Source organism: Myotis myotis, unplaced genomic scaffold (assembly GCF_014108235.1).
Source record: "Myotis myotis isolate mMyoMyo1 unplaced genomic scaffold, mMyoMyo1.p scaffold_m19_p_18, whole genome shotgun sequence".
Classification (NCBI taxonomy): domain Eukaryota; kingdom Metazoa; phylum Chordata; class Mammalia; order Chiroptera; family Vespertilionidae; genus Myotis; species Myotis myotis.
In genome coordinates, this window is record NW_023416322.1 from 29,577,492 (window position 1) to 29,597,642 (window position 20,151).

At 47.1% G+C, this 20,151-nt stretch overlaps 2 protein-coding genes and 1 long non-coding RNA gene across 7 annotated transcripts; 1 reads left to right on the forward strand and 2 right to left on the reverse strand.

The window, feature by feature from the left end:
- Positions 1 to 2,326: 2,326 nt before the first annotated feature.
- Positions 2,327 to 7,238, reverse strand: SF3B4 (splicing factor 3b subunit 4). 4 transcript variants are annotated; one of them, XM_036344743.1, is made up of 6 exons: positions 7,098 to 7,238; positions 6,517 to 6,645; positions 5,724 to 6,266; positions 5,203 to 5,409; positions 3,121 to 3,294; positions 2,327 to 2,952 (listed from the first exon to the last, which is right to left on the reverse strand). In XM_036344743.1, the coding sequence occupies exons 1-6, from the start codon at positions 7,129 to 7,131 to the stop codon at positions 2,765 to 2,767; spliced, it is 1,275 nt and encodes a 424-aa protein (XP_036200636.1). In that variant the 5' UTR covers positions 7,132 to 7,238; the 3' UTR covers positions 2,327 to 2,764. The 4 variants fall into 4 exon arrangements, with proteins under 4 accessions (XP_036200636.1, XP_036200637.1, XP_036200640.1 ...); XM_036344744.1 differs by lacking the exon at positions 7,098 to 7,238 and adding an exon at positions 6,863 to 7,074; XM_036344747.1 differs by lacking the exons at positions 6,517 to 6,645; positions 7,098 to 7,238 and adding an exon at positions 6,371 to 6,507.
- Positions 7,239 to 7,265: 27 nt separating this feature from the next.
- Positions 7,266 to 17,452, forward strand: LOC118673653. Of its 2 annotated transcripts, none has more exons than XR_004973434.1 (3): positions 7,266 to 7,853; positions 10,524 to 10,679; positions 17,313 to 17,452. It is a non-coding gene; the product is annotated as an uncharacterized LOC118673653 (long non-coding RNA). The 2 variants fall into 2 exon arrangements; XR_004973433.1 differs by lacking the exon at positions 17,313 to 17,452 and adding an exon at positions 13,076 to 13,155.
- On the reverse strand, positions 8,212 to 20,033 carry MTMR11 (myotubularin related protein 11). The gene is made up of 17 exons (XM_036344742.1): positions 16,540 to 20,033; positions 16,110 to 16,200; positions 15,569 to 15,690; positions 14,960 to 15,020; positions 14,429 to 14,571; positions 13,880 to 13,958; positions 13,625 to 13,760; positions 13,292 to 13,379; positions 13,057 to 13,145; positions 12,853 to 12,977; positions 12,118 to 12,184; positions 11,815 to 11,885; positions 10,966 to 11,132; positions 10,496 to 10,669; positions 9,672 to 9,854; positions 8,933 to 9,226; positions 8,212 to 8,615 (listed from the first exon to the last, which is right to left on the reverse strand). Exons 1-17 carry the CDS (start codon positions 16,603 to 16,605, stop codon positions 8,469 to 8,471), a joined length of 2,103 nt encoding a protein of 700 aa, XP_036200635.1. The 5' UTR covers positions 16,606 to 20,033; the 3' UTR covers positions 8,212 to 8,468.
- Positions 20,034 to 20,151: the final 118 nt, after the last annotated feature.

The window sequence follows — 20,151 nt, forward strand, 5'->3', positions numbered from 1 at the left end:
TATATTGAATCTACCACTTCTCACCAGCTCCATCACTTCCTCCCTAGTCTAAGCCATCACCATCTGTCTATAGCTACTGCAACAGCCTCTTTACTGGTTTCCCTGCTTCCAATCTTGCTTCCCTGAAACTTATTCTCAGCAGTCAAGTGATCCTCTACAAACAAATCAGATCTGACCCAGCAAAGAAATGAGTGCATATGTCCCACAAAAAGACAAGTATAAGTATTTTCACAGCAGCTTTACTTGTAATATTAAAAAACTTCAACTGTTAACCAGAAAATCATTAAACTTGGGTAAACTAATAGTGGTATATTCATTGAAGGGAATGTTATGTAACAAATTTTTAAAAGACTGAACTATTATATAAAACGGCATAAAAAGATCTCACAAATAATGAAGAAGCCAGACCATAAAGAGTACATACTAGAAGAAAAAAAAAAGAGTACATACTATATGATTCCATTTATATAAAGTTCAAGAAAAATGCAAACTAATCTACAGTAATAGAGAAAATAGTGGTTACTGTTTCCATCCTGGCCCCAAAATTCCTCCTGCTGCATACTCTCACCCTTGATCCCACTGTCCCCTTCATTCACTATATCCATTCTAACTATAAGTCCTACTATTTTGCTTTTAAATACCTCCCCAATGTATTTCTTTGTCTTTATCCCAGCTCCTGCTACAGCCCTTATTTACGACTTCATCTCTCACCTGAATTATTGCCTGATACATAACGTGGTACTTGCCCCGGTCTTCATCTCTCATATCTACTTCACACTGCTACCATGGTTCTAAAACACAAATCTGCCACTCCCTTGCTTAAATCCCCCCTGTGGCTTCCATCATGGACAACAGCTTCCCAACCAGTGTTTTGACAATATGTGCAGATATTAATTCCCTCAGCACTCTGGGCTTCTCGGCAGAGCCTGGGACAGCTAGAATTCCTGAGCTAACTGCCTCCAGGCTGAAGCAGCCATGTCCCTTGCCCTCAGTATGCCGCTTCAAATGGCTCTGTGCCACGATGTGAAAGAGCTGAGAAGCACTGATCTGTGGGAGCTCCTAAACTGGCTCTGACCTCATCCTGCCTTCAACACCAAACATTCAATATCACTTTTTTCCAGGACGTTTTTTAGATAGCCTTCCCTGTGCTCTCAAAATATGTATTTTTAAATCTTTATGGTTCAAAGTATTACATATATCCCCTTTTCTCTCCCCACCCCCCCGCCTCCCCCGCCAGTTGACCCCTTCTAGGCCGCCCCCAGCCCCCTCTCAAAATGTTTTATTTCATAATAAATGTCAGTCTATATCCCCTCGGTAATGATTAACAGCAGAATGGCCTTGCTCATCTTCGCATCCTCTGCTGCCCCAGCACAGTCCTTGTAGGTGCCATAAAAATGTCAGTCAGAGAATGAAACAAAAGAGCAAGAGGGCCAGGCTCACCTTTTCTTGCCTCAAGTTTAGGAAAGTTTATGGTTACGTAAGTCAAAACCGATAGCTGATAGCTTCAAGAAGGGGTGATACAACCAAATTAAATGGGGCAAAGAACAGAAAGAGAAAAAAAAAGCCATTGGATTTAGTCTAGTTACTAAAAGTCTTTGAGTAGATTCAAATGTGATGTAAATCAGAGTTCCTATGTCCCAATTCCAACTTTGTTTTGCAGTATATAGTTCCAAAGAAAACCACATTAACGTAGATGTTTGGCTAGCTTTCCTCCATCTCTCCTCCCGTCTGCTAGTTGTATCAACTTCCACTAGTTTTTGGTTTATCCTTACATTTTTTAAATATAAACAAATGTATTCATTATGTACAACCCGTAAGATAGGTAAAGTGGCACACTATACATTATTCTGTGTTACTATCTTTATATCCTGGAGATTTTTTCACAACAGTATGTAGCATCTTCCGCATACTTTCTACTCAGCTCAGTACTCTATTGTGTGAATTTACCAGTTTATTCAATCAGTCTCTTACTGATGGATATGAGTTGTTTCCAATCTAGTTACTACAAATAGTACTATGTTGAATCACTTTGTGCATGTTACTTCATAGTTTGCCGGCATATCTCCAGTAACTTTACTTCTGTTCTCACTTAACAACCCTCTGCCATTGATACTGAGTCTCCATCCTATAAACTAACTGTAGAAGCCTGACATAAGGAAACAATCGCCATAGTGCACAGTGGTCTAACAGTTACAGCAGCACATTAAAAACTAAGTCTTTAAATGTGGAATAAACACCCTCACTCCTACATTATCATTTTTCTCCCAATAAACAGACACCTCTTCTTACAAAAAAGTTACTTTGTCAAGGAAAACACCACAAAGAATAAACAAGGAATTTAGCTTTATTTTCTCTGTACATCTGCAAAACACTTGGGACCAACATAGAAAAAACAACTTCCTGTTTTAAAAAATTACACTTTAAAAAAAGGCCTATGGGCCCTGGCCGGTGTGGCTCAGTTGGTTGGGCATCGTCCCATGCACGGAAAGATTGCTGGCTATATTTTGGGTCAGGGCACATGCCCGAGTTGCCAGCTTATCCCCAGTAGGGGGCATGCAGGAGGCAGCCAATCAATGTTTTGCTCTCATATCAATGTTTCTCTCCCTCTATTACTCTCCCTTCCCTCTAAAAATCAGTAAAAAAAATCTTAAAAAAAAAAAAATGGGATCAAGGCCTTAACCCCAAGAAACTACAGCAACTCTGATTGGTCCAAGGAATTGAAAAGATATTGGGGAAATAAAACAAGAGGAAAGAGCATGAGAAATTACTGAGGGAGGGGGCCTCGAAGTGGGCCACGAGGGGGAACTGGAGGCCGGGGAGTGGGTCTGGGTGGAGGGAGGGGCCCCCTTTGGTAGCCATAGGGTGGGGGTCGTGGAGGGCCAGTGTATCCATGAGGGGGCATCAGTGGAGGAGGTCCACGCATACCATGGGGAGGCATAGGACCTGGGTGACCTGTAAGAAGAGAAAGAAAAGTTAGTAAAAGCAAGAAATAGGAGATAGCTGATGCTGGGAGAATGTAGGGAGAGAATAGACAGAGCAGGGGAAAAAGAGGTGTGACAAAGGAAGCCAAAAGAATATGATGTATGAGGAGGAGAAGGGAGGTGGCTAGAGCCTACTCACCCATGGGAGATCCAAACGGAGGCCCTCGGGGAGGCATGCCCATTGGAGGAGGTCCGGGATGAGGCATGCCAGGTGGTGGTCGTGGTGGGGGCTGCCCCCCAGATCCTGGGGGCCCAGCATGGGGGTGTCCTAAGCCATGAGGGCCATGGTGGGCCAGCTGCATCTGAGACATGCCTATGAGAACAGACACACAAGAGAAAGGGCAGATAAAATGGAGTGACATCAGGAAGAGAATGGAAAATAAGGCTGATTAAAAAGTGCACCTATCCTTGAACGCATTCCAACAGTACAAACCAACGAACTACCCAAGCAATTCCTCCCTCCTTCACTTGCTCTTCCCATGATTTAGGCACTGTAATGGTGCTGCAGAAGTACAGGACAAATGGAGCGAATTAGTCCGGCGGTCACCAACCTTTCGGTCCTCATGACCGCTGAATTATTCTATTGATAGAATTTGGAAAGGTCACAGAGATACTATCTGAGCAAAGATCTATTTCTAAAGGATGAATAAGAATTTTTCTGATGGACAGAGTAGGACTAGAACATCCAAGGCAGGAAAGATTAGAATCATAGGTGTTTTTTAGCAACAAAGTTCCAGGAGAACCAGTAATTTCGTTAACCAGGGGCCAGATCAAGAAAAGTCTAGAATGCTATGGCAATGAGTCTGGAATTTCTCTGTAGATAAAAGGAAACAACAGAATAATTTTTAGTAAGGATGTACAAACATGTGTTTTAGAAAAATAACTCTGTGAAACTATCAAAGGTAGAGAAAATTGGAGTCAAAGTGAGAGGAAGTTCCTACAATAAATTAGATGTGAAATAATGAGGATATGATGCCCTGACCAGTGTGGGCCAGTAATTAAATGTTCAGCACGTGCACCCAAAGGGCCGAGGTTTTGATTCCAGACAAGGGATGCATGTGGCCGGCAACCAACCAATGTTTGTCTCTCTCTCCTTCCTTCTCCCTCCTCTCTCCCTTCCACACTCTCTAAAAATCAATGGAAAAAATATCCTTGAGTGAGGATTAACAAAAGAAAAAAAGAAAGAATCCTATATAATAAACAGCTAATATGCTAATTAGACCAGACTGTAGAACGACCTTCCAGAACGAACAGTGGATGGGGCCAAGAGGCAGCCAGGGCTTCGAAGGCCTACTCTTGCACAAATTTTGTGCATCCAGCCTCTAGTAAAGGTATATGAGTCTGAAATTGGGCACTGGCAGTCATGGCAGATGCCAAAGACAGAATAGTCAAACAGCTCCAAGATTTCTGAATTAAGCACCTGAAAACAAAGAATACTAGAGGAAGAATAGGGTTGGAAGGGAAGGGTAGAAAAGTGGAGCTGTCCATTTAGCAGCAGGATTAGTGTCTAGAATGTTAATAATCATGAGTCAGAGATACAGATCAGGAGGCATCGGTGTGCAAGTACTGAAACTACACCGGTACAAACAGAGAAAAAAGAGTCTACTAATGTGGCTGAGATTGAGGAGACAGAAAGATAAACATCCAGAGAAACCAAGAGATAAGATTTTCAAACAAAAAGACATGGACAACTCATAGACACAGACAACAGTATGGTGATTACCAGAAGGAAAGGGGGGTGGAGGGAGGTAGAAATGGGTAAAGGGGAATAAATGGTGAGGGATGTATTACAGAATTGTACACTTGAAACCTATATAATTTTATTAACCAATGCTCCAATAAATTCAATAAAAATTTTTTTAAAAAGGCATGGCTAGTTTTGAGTAAGAACAAAGGTCCAACTAGATAAGGAGCAGAAGTGTCCCCTAGGTTTAGCAATTAGGTCACTGCTTTGGGGTAAAAGTCAGAGGAAGTATAAGTTAAGGAAACAGAAAACAGCAAGTATAGTTATACTCTTTAGAAAAACTTAAATGGAAACAGGGTGGTAGTTGTTAAAGTAAACAGAGTCAAGTATTTTGTGTTTCTTCTTATAAAATAATGTCTGAAAGTAAGTTCAGCTCTGGAACTATCTATTATTGTTAAAGGAAAAAGGGCAGAAATAAGTGGTGGTAGAGATCCTCTTTCAAGCTCATCCCTCCCTTTCCCAGCAAAGAACACCTACCTGGATGGGGCATCCCACCCGGTGGAAATGGGTGAGGATGTGAGTGTCCGTGTCCAGGATGTCCAGCCCCCGGGGTTCCTGCCGAAGGGGGCCCATGTCCTCCAGCCCCAGGGGGCATAGGTGGTGGGGGCATGGCTGGGGGAATCCCAGGTGGAAGGGCTCCAGGAGGCGGCACTGGGGGTGGGAAGGAGCCAGGAGGAGGCATGCCTATAGAGGAAATGGAAGAAGAATTAATGATAGTGAGGAGAGAATGTCTTTCGTGAGCCTGTTCCAGCGTGGCCTCTCCATATAGGATGAGCTCTTTTCTCCTCCTCCCAGCTTTCTCAAAAAAGCAGTGTTAGCCAATACAAACAACTTCAACTTCCTGGAGAAACAGCAACTTTTCTCCCCATCACAACCATCACACCTCAATCCTCCTCTCATCACCCAGTGACTCAATGTCCTCCTTTATTATTCTTTTTCCTTCTTCCTGCCCTACCCACCAAACCCAAAACAAACATATTTTGAATCAAAAACTTTACCTGGTGGAGGAAGCCCAGTTCCCAATGATGATACTACAGGATTGGGGGCAGAGGGTGGAGGTGGTGCATCTGCAAACAGCTGATGAGGGCGATCAGCCTGAGAGAGTGGGTTCTGGGCTGCCAGAAGTCGCTCGGCTGCTGAGCCATGACGTTCACCCTTGGAGTCCTTCTTGAAGGCATAGGACACAGTGATAGGGCGGTTGCAGAGGTACTGCCCATTCATAGCTTCAATCGCTGCGTCCGAAGCATCAAACGAAGCAAAATTAATAAAGGCATAACCTTTGGAGTTGCCTGTGTCAGGGTCCCGCATGATCTTGGGCGTTTGCAAAATGACCCCAAAGGCGCTGAAAGTGTCATAAAGCAACTTCTCATCAATCTCTGGGTCCAGGTTCCCAATGAAAATGTTGGCCCCCACATCCAGGTTTTTGTTGTGAGCTGATGCTTTGTTCACCCGGATTGGCTTCCCATAGAGTTTGATCATGTTCATGATCTTAATGGCATAGTCAGCATCTTCCTCGCTCAAGAATTCCACGAAGCCATAGCCTGGAGGAGTGCAAGGGAGGAGGTTAGCTTAAGCGAAGTGGTGCAAAACGGGGTACACCTCATCCACCTTCGAAAGCACCAAAAATAAGAAAGAATAACCTCACTTCCATGGTGAACGGTCCCAGAAACAAACTCTGCACAGACTTAAGAGACAGAAATGCTGAGGTTGCTTATTGCAAAGCTGCCGCGAATACTGCCGGGATTCTCAAAGAGCAGCGTGTCCCCTCAGTGCAGCAGCGCACGGACTCACCTTGGTGCTGACCAGTGACCCTGTCCTTGGGCATGTGGGTGTTAACGACCGGCCCGGCCTGGAGAAACAGCTCCCACAGCAGCGGTTCGCTAACCTTCTCGTCCAGGCCCCCCACGTACACGGTGGCATCTGGACGACGGGAGAAGGGGGTTAGGGCCGGGAGGAATGGACAGGAAAGGGGACGACAGGTACATGAAGGTGAAAACCAAGCGGGGTAAGTGGGGGGTGGAGACAGGATATAGGAGCAAAAAGAAAACAACAACAAAAAAAACCCGTTAGATGAAGCCCATACACCTCCCTAAGCTCATACACCTCCCTTTCTACAGGAACAACAGAATCTTCTTACGCCTGCAAATTCTCTTTACAACTTTCTTATCAGCGGGAAGGCAGAAGATTGAGCATAGAAAGCATCGCGCCTACAGGCCTTGGCCCGAACCCGGCCTCCCGCCGCCCCCAGTGGGCACCGGGCCGGTCTCGCGCCCCCGGGGAAGCCCAGACTCCCGCCCCGACGGAAACACTGGTGGCCACGGTCCAGCCTCCCGGCCCCCGAAGCCCATTCCTGGCTCGTTCCCCCGAGTCACCCTGGTTCCGCTCGGAGATCGGCCCGGCCGCCATGGCGAAAAAGCTCGCGCCGTCTCCAGGCAGCGACTCCGCCCCCCGACCTCAGTCACTACTTCCACTTCCGGGGCGAAGGCGGACGTAGGGGGGCGGGCGGGCCGCGGCGGTGGGCGGAGCCGGAAGCGGCCGCGGCCATCTCAGGGCCCGCCGTTCCCAGGTGCGGCGCGGGTGCCCGCGAGCGCTCCGGGCGAGGAAGGGAGGACGGGGACCCAGACCCTCCCAAGGCTGATGAGACGTTGCAGGACCACGCTGTTTCCCAAATGTAAACTTGAAAACGAAGGGAACGAAACTTTTCATAGATTTTGTTCCTCAGAGAAGGGTGTGCTGAGGAACCCCCTCACCCAAGGACAGCGCGGGGGCAGCCCTCTCCCCGCCCCGCAGCGCCAGCCTGGGCTCGGTTAGTTTTTTGTCTCCTTCAAGGGAGGGATTGCAGTGTCGCCGCTGAAGTGACGTCTCGGCTCACGTCGCGGTTATTACCGAGGGGTTCCGGGGAACCCGAGGCTTACAGATGAAGTGTGACCGAAGCTGAGGGGTGGTTGACATTAAAACCCAGAGGTTCAACCTCCAGAACATCCCTGGCCCCAGCAACCGCTTCTTGGTATGCTTTGCACCACCTGTTCCTCAGTGGGAGGCACGGAAAAGGACACTTCCCAAATTGCACGTGCAGTTTGCAGAGCCTCCCCGACCCATCCCTTATTTCCTTATCAATAATTTGCGTGGTGAGTGCCATTCTCTCTTGGGTCACACCCACCCTACACCTACCCCACTCACCTAGGATCCTTTATTCGGACACGAGAAACAGTGCCAGCAACAAGTATAAATACTGTGCTTTAATGAGCCCCTTACATAGAAATTCACTACAAAAATAGACAATTGGAAGAGACAGGGTGTCTCCCATATCCACTCCATATCCATAGGAAGCTCTAAGCTCCCCTTAGAGTCTAAGGGGAGAAGTAGGAATTGGAATTAAAGAAGCAGCAAAAGGAGGTGAAAATGAAGCCTGAACTCAAAATTAACAGTTGGATATCCAAAAGGGATGAAATTTCCCTGAAAAAAAAACAAACCAAAAACAGGTGATCATATTTTGGACTGTTTTTGTTTCTTAATTGTTCAAATCACAAGACACTGTATACACTCTTGAGGAACTAAACAGGACAGAGCAAGAGTTGTAGGTAGCACCACCCCTCTGCAATGGAAAATCAAGTCAGGGGTCTTGTTTGAGGGCTGGAATGAGAAAGCTGAGGCGGCAAGTCCCGATGAGGAAAACCGGAAGGGTTAGAACCCTCTCTCACCCCAGGCGCCCCTTTGCCCTGCCCACGAGAAAGCCAGCCATGTCAACAGGACTGGGAGAGAATGGGATTTGGATCTCTTTTCTGGGAGCGGTCCTCGGGAGATGTTCTTGGAGTCCATTTCTCTATTAGCTCCTGAAGACGGGATAGCTCATCCTGGAGGCCCGTGATGGTGGGAGCTGAGAGGCCCCTCTGGGAAGGGAGTGGGGAGAAGTAGAGGAACAGTATCAGTGCAGCTCTAGCTCTCTGTTTCTGAAATCTGTCCACTACTTCTGGCATCTTTAATTCTCTTCCCCCTCCAACTGTGCCCTAGGTTCCACTTAGTCTGAGCCACTAGCAGTTTTCCCCATCCACCCATACTCCCACACCACTCCACTTCCCAGTTTCCCCAGCCCCTTGCTGTTCCTGATCCTGGGAATATCTGGTTCCTCCTGAAACATCTTATTTCTCCTAGGGCATCTGGCTCAGCAGTCAAACCCTTCTCCTACTCCCCATCCCTGTCTTCTCACCTGGACCTCAGGCCTTCCCCTTAGGTAGCAGCGTCTCCAGAGCCTGATCTGGGGTCCCAAGTACCCAGGAAGCAGCAGCCCTGCGGGTAAAGGGCAAGCTCCCCAATGTGAGGGGAGCCCCCACTCTTGATCAGCTAGACTTTCCGAAGATATAGCAGGTCGAGGGAGCCAGCGTGAAGAGACTGTCAGCAGGCAAGGGCTGTCCCGCCAAGGACAGAGCTGATTCAGGGCAGTCAGAGCCCCTCTAGAGAAGAGCCACACAGAACTGGGAGGTCCACGAACCATGAAGCTTGGCTAAAGGAGAAAGGAAAATCAACTGGTGACCTAGAAACCAGATGAACCCAGTTTTCCCAAATTGGGTCAGGAAGGAATGTCCAGCTACTACTCACTGCACTGGTGGTGCAACTACAAGCCTCCACTGAGAACTCTCTTTTTTCTCTTCATTAGGTTTCAAAATAGGCCTCAGGACTGATTAAAGTTGATTTTAGGGAAACTTGTAAAATGTATGCGTGAGACAGAAGATGAGGACCAAAAGGATGCCCACTGCTATTCTAGGATCTCTGTCTTCCTGGGGACAGTCAGGAACAATAAGTGACAGTTGTTGTAGAAGAGGAGTAAGGTAGCTTTCCCTGGGGAGCTTAGACACTGTATCTTTCCACTTCTCCCCCCCCCACCCCCCCCATCTAGTAGGATGAGCCTGTGAGAAAGTCAAGGAAATTTAGGGAGTTCAGACACCTACCTGCTGTCTAGGGAGCCAGGAATCTTGGCAGTGTTCCGGGTCATAGCCAGGATTATGGAATTGTAGTATCTGTTCATTGCTGTAGCGTAAATCCCAGTCCCAGACAGATAGCTGTGAGTTAATAGAGTTACCAGCGGGGGGGTGGGAGTACCCTGGGGTATAGACTTGTGTATAGGAGTTGAACTGTACAGAGGAAAACAAGAAAAAAAGATGGTTAAACAAAGGAAAAAAATCTATAGATATAAAAGCCTAAGCAATTGTTCGACCATTCAACCAGTAGCTATGATGCACACTGACCACCAGGGGGCAGACGCTCGGCACACAGGCATGGAAACCTGGAACAGACTGCTGAATCTCAGAGGGAAGGGGAAATGGAGGGCGGGAAGAGATTAACCAAAGATCTTATATGCAAACTAGAGGCCTGGTGCATGGATTCATGCACCAGTGGGGTCCCTCAGCCTGGCCTATGCCCTCTTGCAATCCAGGACCCCTCGGGGGATGTCGGACTACAGGTTTTGGCCTGATCCCCACAGGCCAGGCCGAGAGACCCCGCTGGTGCACGAATCTGCACCGGGATGGATGGATAGATATATAGATAGATAGATATTCCTTCTCACAGGTCTAGAGAGAAATTGTGAAAAGCTGCTCATCTCTTACTCCAGGAATCATATGTAGGGTGAAAATCCAGTCTTGAGAGAGAGCACCAACCTCCCCCTTTCTCACCCATAGACCTCACTTTTCATAAACAAAACTAAACTTCAGAAAGTACTCCTCAATGAGGGTGGGGTAATGTAGAAGACAAGAGAAAAATGAAAGTCACTGACCTGTCCACTCTGCTTTCCACGCTCCCAGGGATTGTCTCTCAAGAATGTAAGTGTGTCAGGAACCCTGACACTGTCATGAAGAGCAAGAAGGAAAAACTCAGAGAATTCAAACTCAGCTGGAAACTGCTGGAGGAGCTGCCAGACGCAATCAAGGAAGAGGAGAAACACTGGGGCCTGAAAAAAGGTAAATTAAGAGGATGGAATGGACTATAGGAATCTAAAAGGGGAGGATGACAAATGAGAGGGACACAGGGAACAGGGGCCACTATGGAGATCAGGAAATGGAGATCTGAATTGAGCATGATAGGAAGTGTGGTCCCTCACTCATCTGGGTTCTCCCTTCAAACTCAGCCTAACCTCAGTACCCTTCAGACCTTATTCACCTCCAGTGGATTATACTATATAATTTTCTGATCCTCTTTTTAAGTAATACTGGCCCCCATCCCAATACCCTCCCAAAATGCTCTCACCTTTTCACTGACCCCAGTTACCCCAAGTCGGGTCAGGAAGGGATGTCCAGCTGCCACCCACTCTCGCTGCACTAGTGATTGGAAGCCAAGCAGCGTTCGGGCTTCAGGGGCTGAAAGCAGCTGGACGAGTGAAGAGAGGAGGCCATTGAAATCACGATCACCTCGCTCTGGTGATAAAGAGGGAGAAGGGACAAAGAAGAAGGGGCCAAGAAACTAGGGCAGAAGAGAATGAGAAAAGAAAACATGGCAAGAAGTGTGGTGAAGCACAGAGGGGAAAAGTTTTGGGTAGGTAGAATTGAGAGGGCACATAGAAGTAAAGAAAAAACAAAGACCTTGAATGATTCACTTCATAGACTCCATCTGGATAGAAATACCCAACCTCACATGTAGGGGGCAGCATTATAAATCTCAAATCAGCTTCCACATTGTCCTTCCCATCCCAACCCCAATCCCCATCTATATTGGAAGAATAGGAACTGAGGGCAGAGAATCCTCTTGTTAGGACCACAAGCTGTGGTGGGGAGGCGGAGGTAGCACTAAAGGATGAGTTAGAGCTCATAGGTAGTTCCTAGTAAAGGGAGAAGAGGATGCTAGCACTAGAAGGGGACAAGCTTTATAACAGGTGGGGAATGTCTGGCCTGTGGGCCGTATACTAGTAAGGTCCATGAAATCATTTGGTCTGGCCCTGCCAAGGCATTAGGGGTGGGTTAATTAAATGTTTGAACAAATATAGCAGGCTAATTTTTAGGTTGATAATTTTCTATGGCCTGCAAATAACGTTTGCACAATCCAGTTAGGTGGGTAAAGGAAAAACTCAAGTAATGGAGTGAGTTGACCCAAGAAACTCACCTTGAAGGACTACAGAGCGAACTCTAGATGTCACTAAGACTGAGATGTCACTGGCCTTTCGAAGGCAAGACCTGGAGGTGAGGAAGAGGAGGGAAGAATAAGCCTGGAAAAGAGGAGTGAGGGGTCATGGGACAGAATAGAGGCCAACTCCAAAATCCTGCCTTCTCCTTCTAAGGAGCATGAAATAACAGCCTTCTTGGGAAACCAAGGAGAAAAATTAATGGAAGGCCACTTAGGAATCTAAGTTAATGGAAGTTTGGGGAGGGTTGAATTATAAGTCATTTTTAGAAAAAGAGGGAGTACCTGACATAGTCCAACCATCGTGTTCCTTCCAGGGCTGAGAGCCATTTATCCTCAGATACAGATGAATCTGATGGATAGTAGAGGGATCAGAAGGGCAAAGAGATCAGAACTCGGGATTCAGGATTCAGGGTCTATAGCCTGAAGGGTTAAGAATAAGTTGGGTAGTGTTGCCTTGGGCTGGGGATAGGAATGAAAAGTAACTAATGGCCATGAGGTTTCAAAAGTTAAATTGTGGTAATGTTTGTACAGAGTTTATTGAACTGTATACTTATGGGTGAAGGATGATTTTTTTAAAATATATTTTTATTGATTTCATAGATGAAGGGAGAGGGAGAGAGAGATAAAAACATCAATGATGAGAGAGAATCATTGGCCGGCTGCCTCCTGCACGCCCCCTCCTGGGGATCCAGCCACAACCCAGGCATATGTTCTTGACCAGAATCGAACCTGGGACCTTTTAGTCTGCAGGCTGACGCTCTATCCACTGAGCCAAACCGGTTAGGGCAAGGATGATTTTTATACTATGTAGATTATATCCCAATAAAGCTGTTAACAAAAAGACTATGTTGGGGTCTGGAAGATAGGAAATTAGTATGTGGGAGATGGGAGAGTTGAGTAGAAAACTAAGGCTCATTGGGCTGAAAGGTTGGTTGCTCGTCTGTAGCAGGCAAATGGAAAGCCAGGTTAGGGTCAGCAGACCTACAAGTGCGGTAAGGGGTTAAAGGTTATTCTCACCAGGCAGACAGAGGGCCCTCAGCCTCAAATGGGCAAGCTGGACATCTGCAAGACTAGGCAGCTCATCCATAGTATCGACCAGGACAACGTCAGAATGCCCAGCCTGGAGCATAGACTCCACTGATCTGGAGGAGAGAGTCAGAAAGTAAGGGAAGGCATCTGCTCAGAACACCTAACCTTTAATTCTCATCAAACTTCCCTCACCTGATGTCCTCCTTGTTAGGGTCACTGGCTGTGTAGAACCCTCCACAGCGGAGAAGATCACTACCCCCAGGGTGATGCCAGGACAGGCGCTTCAAATGGGTGAGAGGAGAATCACTGTGGGAGGAACTCCTAGCCTCACCCTGCCCTTGCCCCCACACTGACCTCACAGGGACCCCCTCCCTTCACAATGACCCCTGACCTCCCATAACCCTCTAATCCCCACCCTCACACTGACCGGTCCACGGCCCTGATGAAAGTGGCCAAATGCTCTCCTGACCTCACTGTCCAGAGTTCGGTTAGGGACCCAGAAGTAACGGGGGAGGCTGTGAAATTGAGAGTAATGTCACATCTTGGCTCAGTGACCTCATAACGCAAACCTGTGATTACAAGGGAGGTGCTTAGGAGGTGATCATTCCAAGTGATCTCAGATTTAGAGACCCAGGAGGTAAGGGGGATAGCTTTGTGGTTGTCCTAGGAAGCTGGAGTGTGTGGGAAGCATAGCTTAAGAGTCAGAGAACTGTGGGACGATAAGGAAGGCTACAGCAGTTGGGGTGGACTGGGGGATCACCTGGTGGCTACGTCGAATCTCTCATTGACAAGACTAACCCGCCAGCCATTGGCCCCCTGCTTTTTCCTCTCAGTCTCCCAGTCTTCTGGAGTCTCCAAGAGGGGAATAGGTGATTTTCTGGAGCCAGAACTCTGGCCTAGGGCAGGAGTGAGGCACAGAAGAGAAAGAGGACAGCTGCTCAGCTCTTTTTGTCTTCAACCAGCCTCTGATTTTTCAGACTCTATCTTTTCCTTATCCCAAAGCACCCTCACTCACCAGCCTTGCTCAGGGTTATCCCTGAATACTGTTGGGTTTGACTGCTCTGAGCTCTGGCTTGGACAATGGCCATGGTCACCTGTGGAGGAAAGTACATCATCCTTTTGGCTCAGACTGAAGTGAAAAGGAAATGGGGTGTGTTGCTTCACTGTCTTTGCCACCAACAGAGAAGAACAGTGAACACAATCCCTAAGGAAGGGGGCTTCTACAGGTCTTGGGGCCTGGGGTCAAGAGAGTACATCTAGAACCACAGAATCACAGAATGTTAATTCTGGAAGATATTAGGAATCATCTCCTCCAACCCTCCCTATTTTTCAAAGGAAGACACTTGCCCACAGTCATTCATACTCCTGATAATTGGCAGAGGCAGGCTAGAATTCAGGCCCTGTATTTTCATTATACTATCATTTATCCCAGCCACTCCTTGAGGAAAGAGGCAGAGCGAATGATGAGAGGGATCCTGGGAAATAAGGGAGTACTGGGAATTGCCAGGGAAAGGATCCCAAGGTTCTCAAAGAAGGAAGGGGTCTTAGGTTGGGAGCCTCTTACCTGAAAGGCCTGAGGCTCTAGTCCTCCAGCCTCAAAACCAACTCTGAGCAGCCGGAAGTCTCGGCCGTGAATCAGGATCTCCTCAGGGATAAATTTAAGCAGGGACCCTGGACGGTGGAGTTGGACTCGAGACAGGCTACTCACTGAAGTAAAAAATTAGAGAGCAGTGTAGCCATGGATCAGGGTCCCTCTAGGACAGCGGTTCTCAACCTGTGGGTCGCGACCCCTTTGGCGGTCGAACGACCCTTTCACAGGAGTCGCCTAAGGCCATCCTGCATATCAGATATTTACATTACGATTCATAACAGTAGCAACATTACAGTTATGAAGTAGCAACGAAAATAAATTTATGGTTGGGTCACAACATGAGGAACTGTATTTAAAGGGCCAGAAGGTTGAGAACCACTGCTCTAGGAGGAACTCTTCCTGCCCATCCCACTGCATCTCTGGCTGTCCTCTAAGAATAGAGGAAGGATTGAGGAGGGTAGCCAACACCCCCAGTAAGCCCCTTTACCAGCCCCCCACACTTACCAGCCTCTAATTGCCCAATGTTGACCAGGGCAAAATCATAATCACTGCTTAGGGGAGTCTCCTAGAGGAAGCACATGACATGCTAAAGACATCTGAAATCTCACATACTATCTCGGTAGCCCCTCACCTTTCTAGATGAGATCCCATTGATTATCCCTGATACATTCCAAAGAGAGCCTTTAAGAGTAACTCTCTAGGTGGGATTGCTTAATAGTTAGGACACCAACCCATACACTAAAGGGTCTCAGGGTTCGATTCCCAGTCAAGGCACATTTACCTGGGTTGCAGGTTCAATCCCCACCCTGGTCAGGGCACATGTAGAAACAACCAATCGCTGTCTGACTGTGTCAGTCTCTGTCTGTTTTCTCTCTCTTGCTTTCTCTATCTCTATCCCTGCCCCCCTTTCTCTCAATCTCTCTCTCCTTCCCTCCCTTCCACTTTCTCTAAAAATCAATGCAAAAAATATCCTCAGATGAGGATTAACAACAACAAAATTTTCACAAAAAAAAGAATAACCCTCACACTTCCTGTAATGGTTGTCTAAATCCTTCTAGAGACTCTGCTACCTATTCCCTCTAGCTGTCATTTTCATTGGCCTAACCATCTCACCTGACGCCGCTGCCATCCACAGGGTTGGAAGGTGACCCTCAAGTTGGTGCAGATCAGGGTTCCAGGCAATTCAGGTTCCAGCCCCTTCCGCACCCCTGGGGCCCATGCTAGGATCTGCTCCCCTACAGGAGAAGCCAGGTTATGACCATTCCAGTGTTGCCCACATGTGTACACCCACTCCTCTGAGACAGGAGGATCTAAAGAGGAAAGATTAAGATCCTCCTCTAACTCCTAAGAATGAAAGGTTATGAGGAGAGAATTTGTAATCTTTTACTCTAGCCTGGCACATAGTACACTTAAATATTTATTGAATAAGTAAATGAGAAAAGGGGTAACAGGGTCAAGAAAACAGAGAGATCACCAAGGTCCAAGCTCCCAGACAGTTCTGTTCAGAGAAGAGAACAAGCCTCAAGCAGAAGCAGCACTTTGAGCCAGGAAAGGAATATGAAGGTATCTTTAGTGAAGGTAGGAAACAGGATTTAAGCAGGATGAAATTTGAAGTCGTTTCTGATGATCAGAAATACTGGAAGGACATTATTACCTGGGAGGCATCCAGAGGCCAGGCAACTGCCAAGTTGAGGACTCCTGGGCTCTGGCATCCCACTCCCCTGGATAGACTGTGGTCCAGAGAGCTGTGAAGGGTGTAGCGTTATTCCCCCGGCCTCTCCAACCCTGGGGTCTGGGGCTAACTCAGCAGCCACCTTTGGAGGCCTACACTCAGACTCGGGGAAACTGAGATCAGTGGCTGTGGGGAGCTCAGGGCCTGGGTTGGCAGACAGTGAAGGGAGGGGCTGGTTAATGGGTAATGAGACGATGAACTTGAGACTGAAAAAGACAGACCAAGCTCCATCAGCCAGAGAATATGAGACACACCCTCCTCCTGCTCTAGATCCTTTTCTTCTATTTCCACATCCTCCCTACTCACACCCTCTGACCGACCAACCCCTCCCCACAAGCCCAACTCTCCTTACCCCCATCTCTGGCTCCTCCTTCTGGGGGGCGATGTTGAAACTCTGGCCCCGGCCCCCCCACCACATTTCTCCCGCTCCATCCGGGGACGGAGCAGTTAAAGGTGGGAAACTTCAAGGATGCTCAAGCCCCTTGGGGAGAGGCTGGATCTTGTAGCTGAGAGGAAGGGAAGTCAGGGATGGGATCCAGGCAAGGGAACAGTCAGGGCAAAGGAACATTTGAGGTGCATGGAGCACGATTTGGGGTCTTTGAAAGCTGTGTCCAGCTAGAGGAGGCTCCTCGGAAACTTCAGTCGACTCGGGAGAGGGCGGGAGAGATGCCCAGCCCCTTAAAGGAGCATACACACAATTTTAGGAAAGTGGAGAGGAAGTGGAGGCTCCTGGGAAGGGTGAGGAATCAATGGGGAACTGGGGGGAAATACCCAGATTCCCTCCTTTACTCTTACTCCCAACTCCTATTCACTTCCTGTTCGTGAGAATTGGAGATTGTTTGAGGGGAGCAGTAATACCGAATATTAAACTAGAACAATTTGGGCCACTTCTCTAGACTCTGAGTGATGGCTTCCCTGGGAAGCTGTTTTTTTATATCTTAAAAGGGGCAAGGGTGGAGGAAGGGGAACATAAAAGTAGTTAAGTAAGGCCTTCTTACAGCCTCTCCTGACAGACCTACCAAAAGGAATTGAGAAATGGAAATTGGACCACAGGGTAGTTTTGCCTGGGGAGACCCAAGAATTGGGGAGGGGGATGAGTTAGTGTTTTTGTCCATCCTTCCCCAGAGAGCATGAAACATACCTGTATGCACGGTGCAGCGGAAAAGGGGAGAAACGGAAATCTCTCCACGATGCAGACACAAGTACAGGTATGTTTATGTGCACGTTCTGGGGTGGGGGTGGGAGGCCCAAGGAAAAGATCTCACCAACGTTATCCATCAAACACACACATGCACACATGCCCGCACACACACACCACCCCAACCAATTAGAAACTGGAGCCCACCCCAGGTACATGACCCCTCCCTCCAATCCAGACACCAGATCTCCAAATTAATAATTCATGTCCAGGATTCTGAAAGCTGAGGGCTGGAAACCTCTGTTCAGTTCAACAATCCCATTCCTCCTCCCTACCCACTTGCAACCCAAGAAGTAAAGGTGGGGGAAGGGCACTGGAAGAAAGTAAAGGAACTGCAGGACTGCAGATGAGGGGGACTAGGGTATGAATGCGACATCTATATTTAGATATGAAAAAGACAGGAAATAAAATACAAAGAGTTAATGAGCTGCTGTTTTATTGATTTTGAGTCTGTACAGAGGCAGCAATCCATAGGCGGGGGCCCAGTGTCACTTTATTCTCTCCAACCCCCAGCACACACACCCTTCCGGCCTCAGCTTTACAAGTTCCCTGTCTGGCTGCAACTATGGAAAGAGTGAAAATACATATTGTGAGACAGGGTGTCAATCTGGAACAAAGAGGAATACCTGATTCTCAAGGTCCTCAAAGCTACTGAGCATCCCCACCCCCACCTGCATTCCATGGGTTTCAATCTCAGGGGAAGAAAATACTTCCCAAGGTCTGTTGCAATAAGAGGTGTGTACCACAATTTTAAAATATTATCCACTTTCCTTCTCCCGCCACCTTTCATTCAAGAGCCTCATTCTATTCTTTAATACTTTGAGGTAAGGAACAGCAGAGGAATACAGAGAAAAATATCAGATTGGGGGAAAGTTGGGGGTGGGGGGAAGGTGACTTGGATTAGTCCCCAACCAGGAATGCAATGAGGGCAGCAGATGAGGGGTAATTAACCGCAGAACCACCTCTCACCACCCCACACACTCCCAGTGGAGGCTCAGTGGACGAAAGGAAGGGTGGAACTATCAGATTTTTCCATTTTCAGAATCCTGATCTGGTTGTAGGTTTGTGCTACGAATGAAGGCTGCCAGAAGGGGCAGCTGAAGGAGGAGCTGAGTGACTCATAAGATGAGTCACAGATCCAGTTATAAACACAGAAAGAGGCCTTAGTCCTTCCCACCCCCACTTCAGTCAGTTCTGCTACTCGCAGGCAGCTTCCCTCTCTTCTAAAGCCCCTTACTCACCAGGTGGAGGAAGGTGCCATGGAGTGTCTACACAGGAGACTTCATAATATTTTGTTAATTAACTTAAGTACATGGAGCAAAACACCCTGTGATTTGTAGACTGGGTATCTACAAAGTGAGACAGAGTGCTTGTATGACTCACTGAATCTACAGTTAAAGGGCCTGGAGGGAAAAAGAAACTAGAAAAATCTACGGTGCAGATGATTCCAGGCCAGGAAGGGGCTTCTAATTCTGTCTTCTCACCTGTGGCTATGTGTCTGGGGCACTGACTCTTGGAGAAATAAGAGGACAGAGTCCAAGGTGTCCAAGTAACTCAGGGACAATCATTTCTGAAGCTCCTTTATTGGTAAAGAAAAAAATGTGACCAGAACCTCGGACAAGTGGCTGTTTAGAAAGGAATAAGAATGGGAAAAGCTAGGTTCTCAAGTCATTCAGAACCAGCCCCACTCTTTTTGGCTCAGTATCCCCTCCCAAATATACAATACAAAGTCATTGCTAATTTTTGTTTTATTGGTCTGTGAGCTGTAGTTTTGCCTGAGAAGAAATTGCAAGAGGGAGGGTACTTCTCTCCAGGCCTGTACAGCACTGTTTAACACCATCCCCACTCCAGAATGAGATTGAATTTCTTAAAATTTATATATATTTTTATATATAATCTTTTCATTTTGATAGAATCCAGTATGTGGGGAAAACTTTTGGTTAAATCTTGTAACCCTCAGTAAAACCAGCATAGATTGAGAAGATTTTGGAGGCTTATCTTATAGTATACTTGTTCCATCAGGGCTGGAGTGTATTAGGGTGGAGGGGTAGCACTATCTTAAATCAAAAGGGGAAAATCTCCCCTTTCCAATAAAAAACTTCAATAGGTACCCCAACACCCTGAATTAAAGGAACTAAGTGCACTTATTTAAGAATGAGGGACAGCATCCCTCAGCTAGGGTTATAGGGGTCTGCTTACCCCCTTCACCCACAGACCTCTCCTTAACTAAGGAATTTTTGCTCAGTTTGAGTGCACATCATGTACCACTCTCTTCCCTTCTCCCAAAACAGTAATTGCATGGGCTTGCCTCTTCCACCCCCTCATCTTCCCAAAATACCATAAACCAACCCAAGTTCATTTCCTAGGCATTATTCCCTCACTCCCCCACCCCACACAATTCCCTCAAAGAATAAAGCAAAACAAACCCTACTCATCCCAATAGAAAAACATCCATTGACTCAGGGTCCCTCATCCTTACAACGGAGAGGTTTATTTAATGCTTCAATAAATAATTACCTACCCAAATTAAGAAAAATATTTCTTAATAAATAAAACTATAGGGCTGCGCTGGCCAGTGTTGCTCATTGGTTAGAGTGCTGGCCTGCTCTCGGAAGGGTCTCAGGTTCAATTCCTGATTCCCGGTCTAGGACATGTACCTGGGTTGCAGGTACGATCCTGTGGCAGGAGGCAACCAATTGATGTGTCTCTCAAAACATCGATATTTCCACTCTCTAAAAATCAACTAAAAAAATATACTCAGGTGAG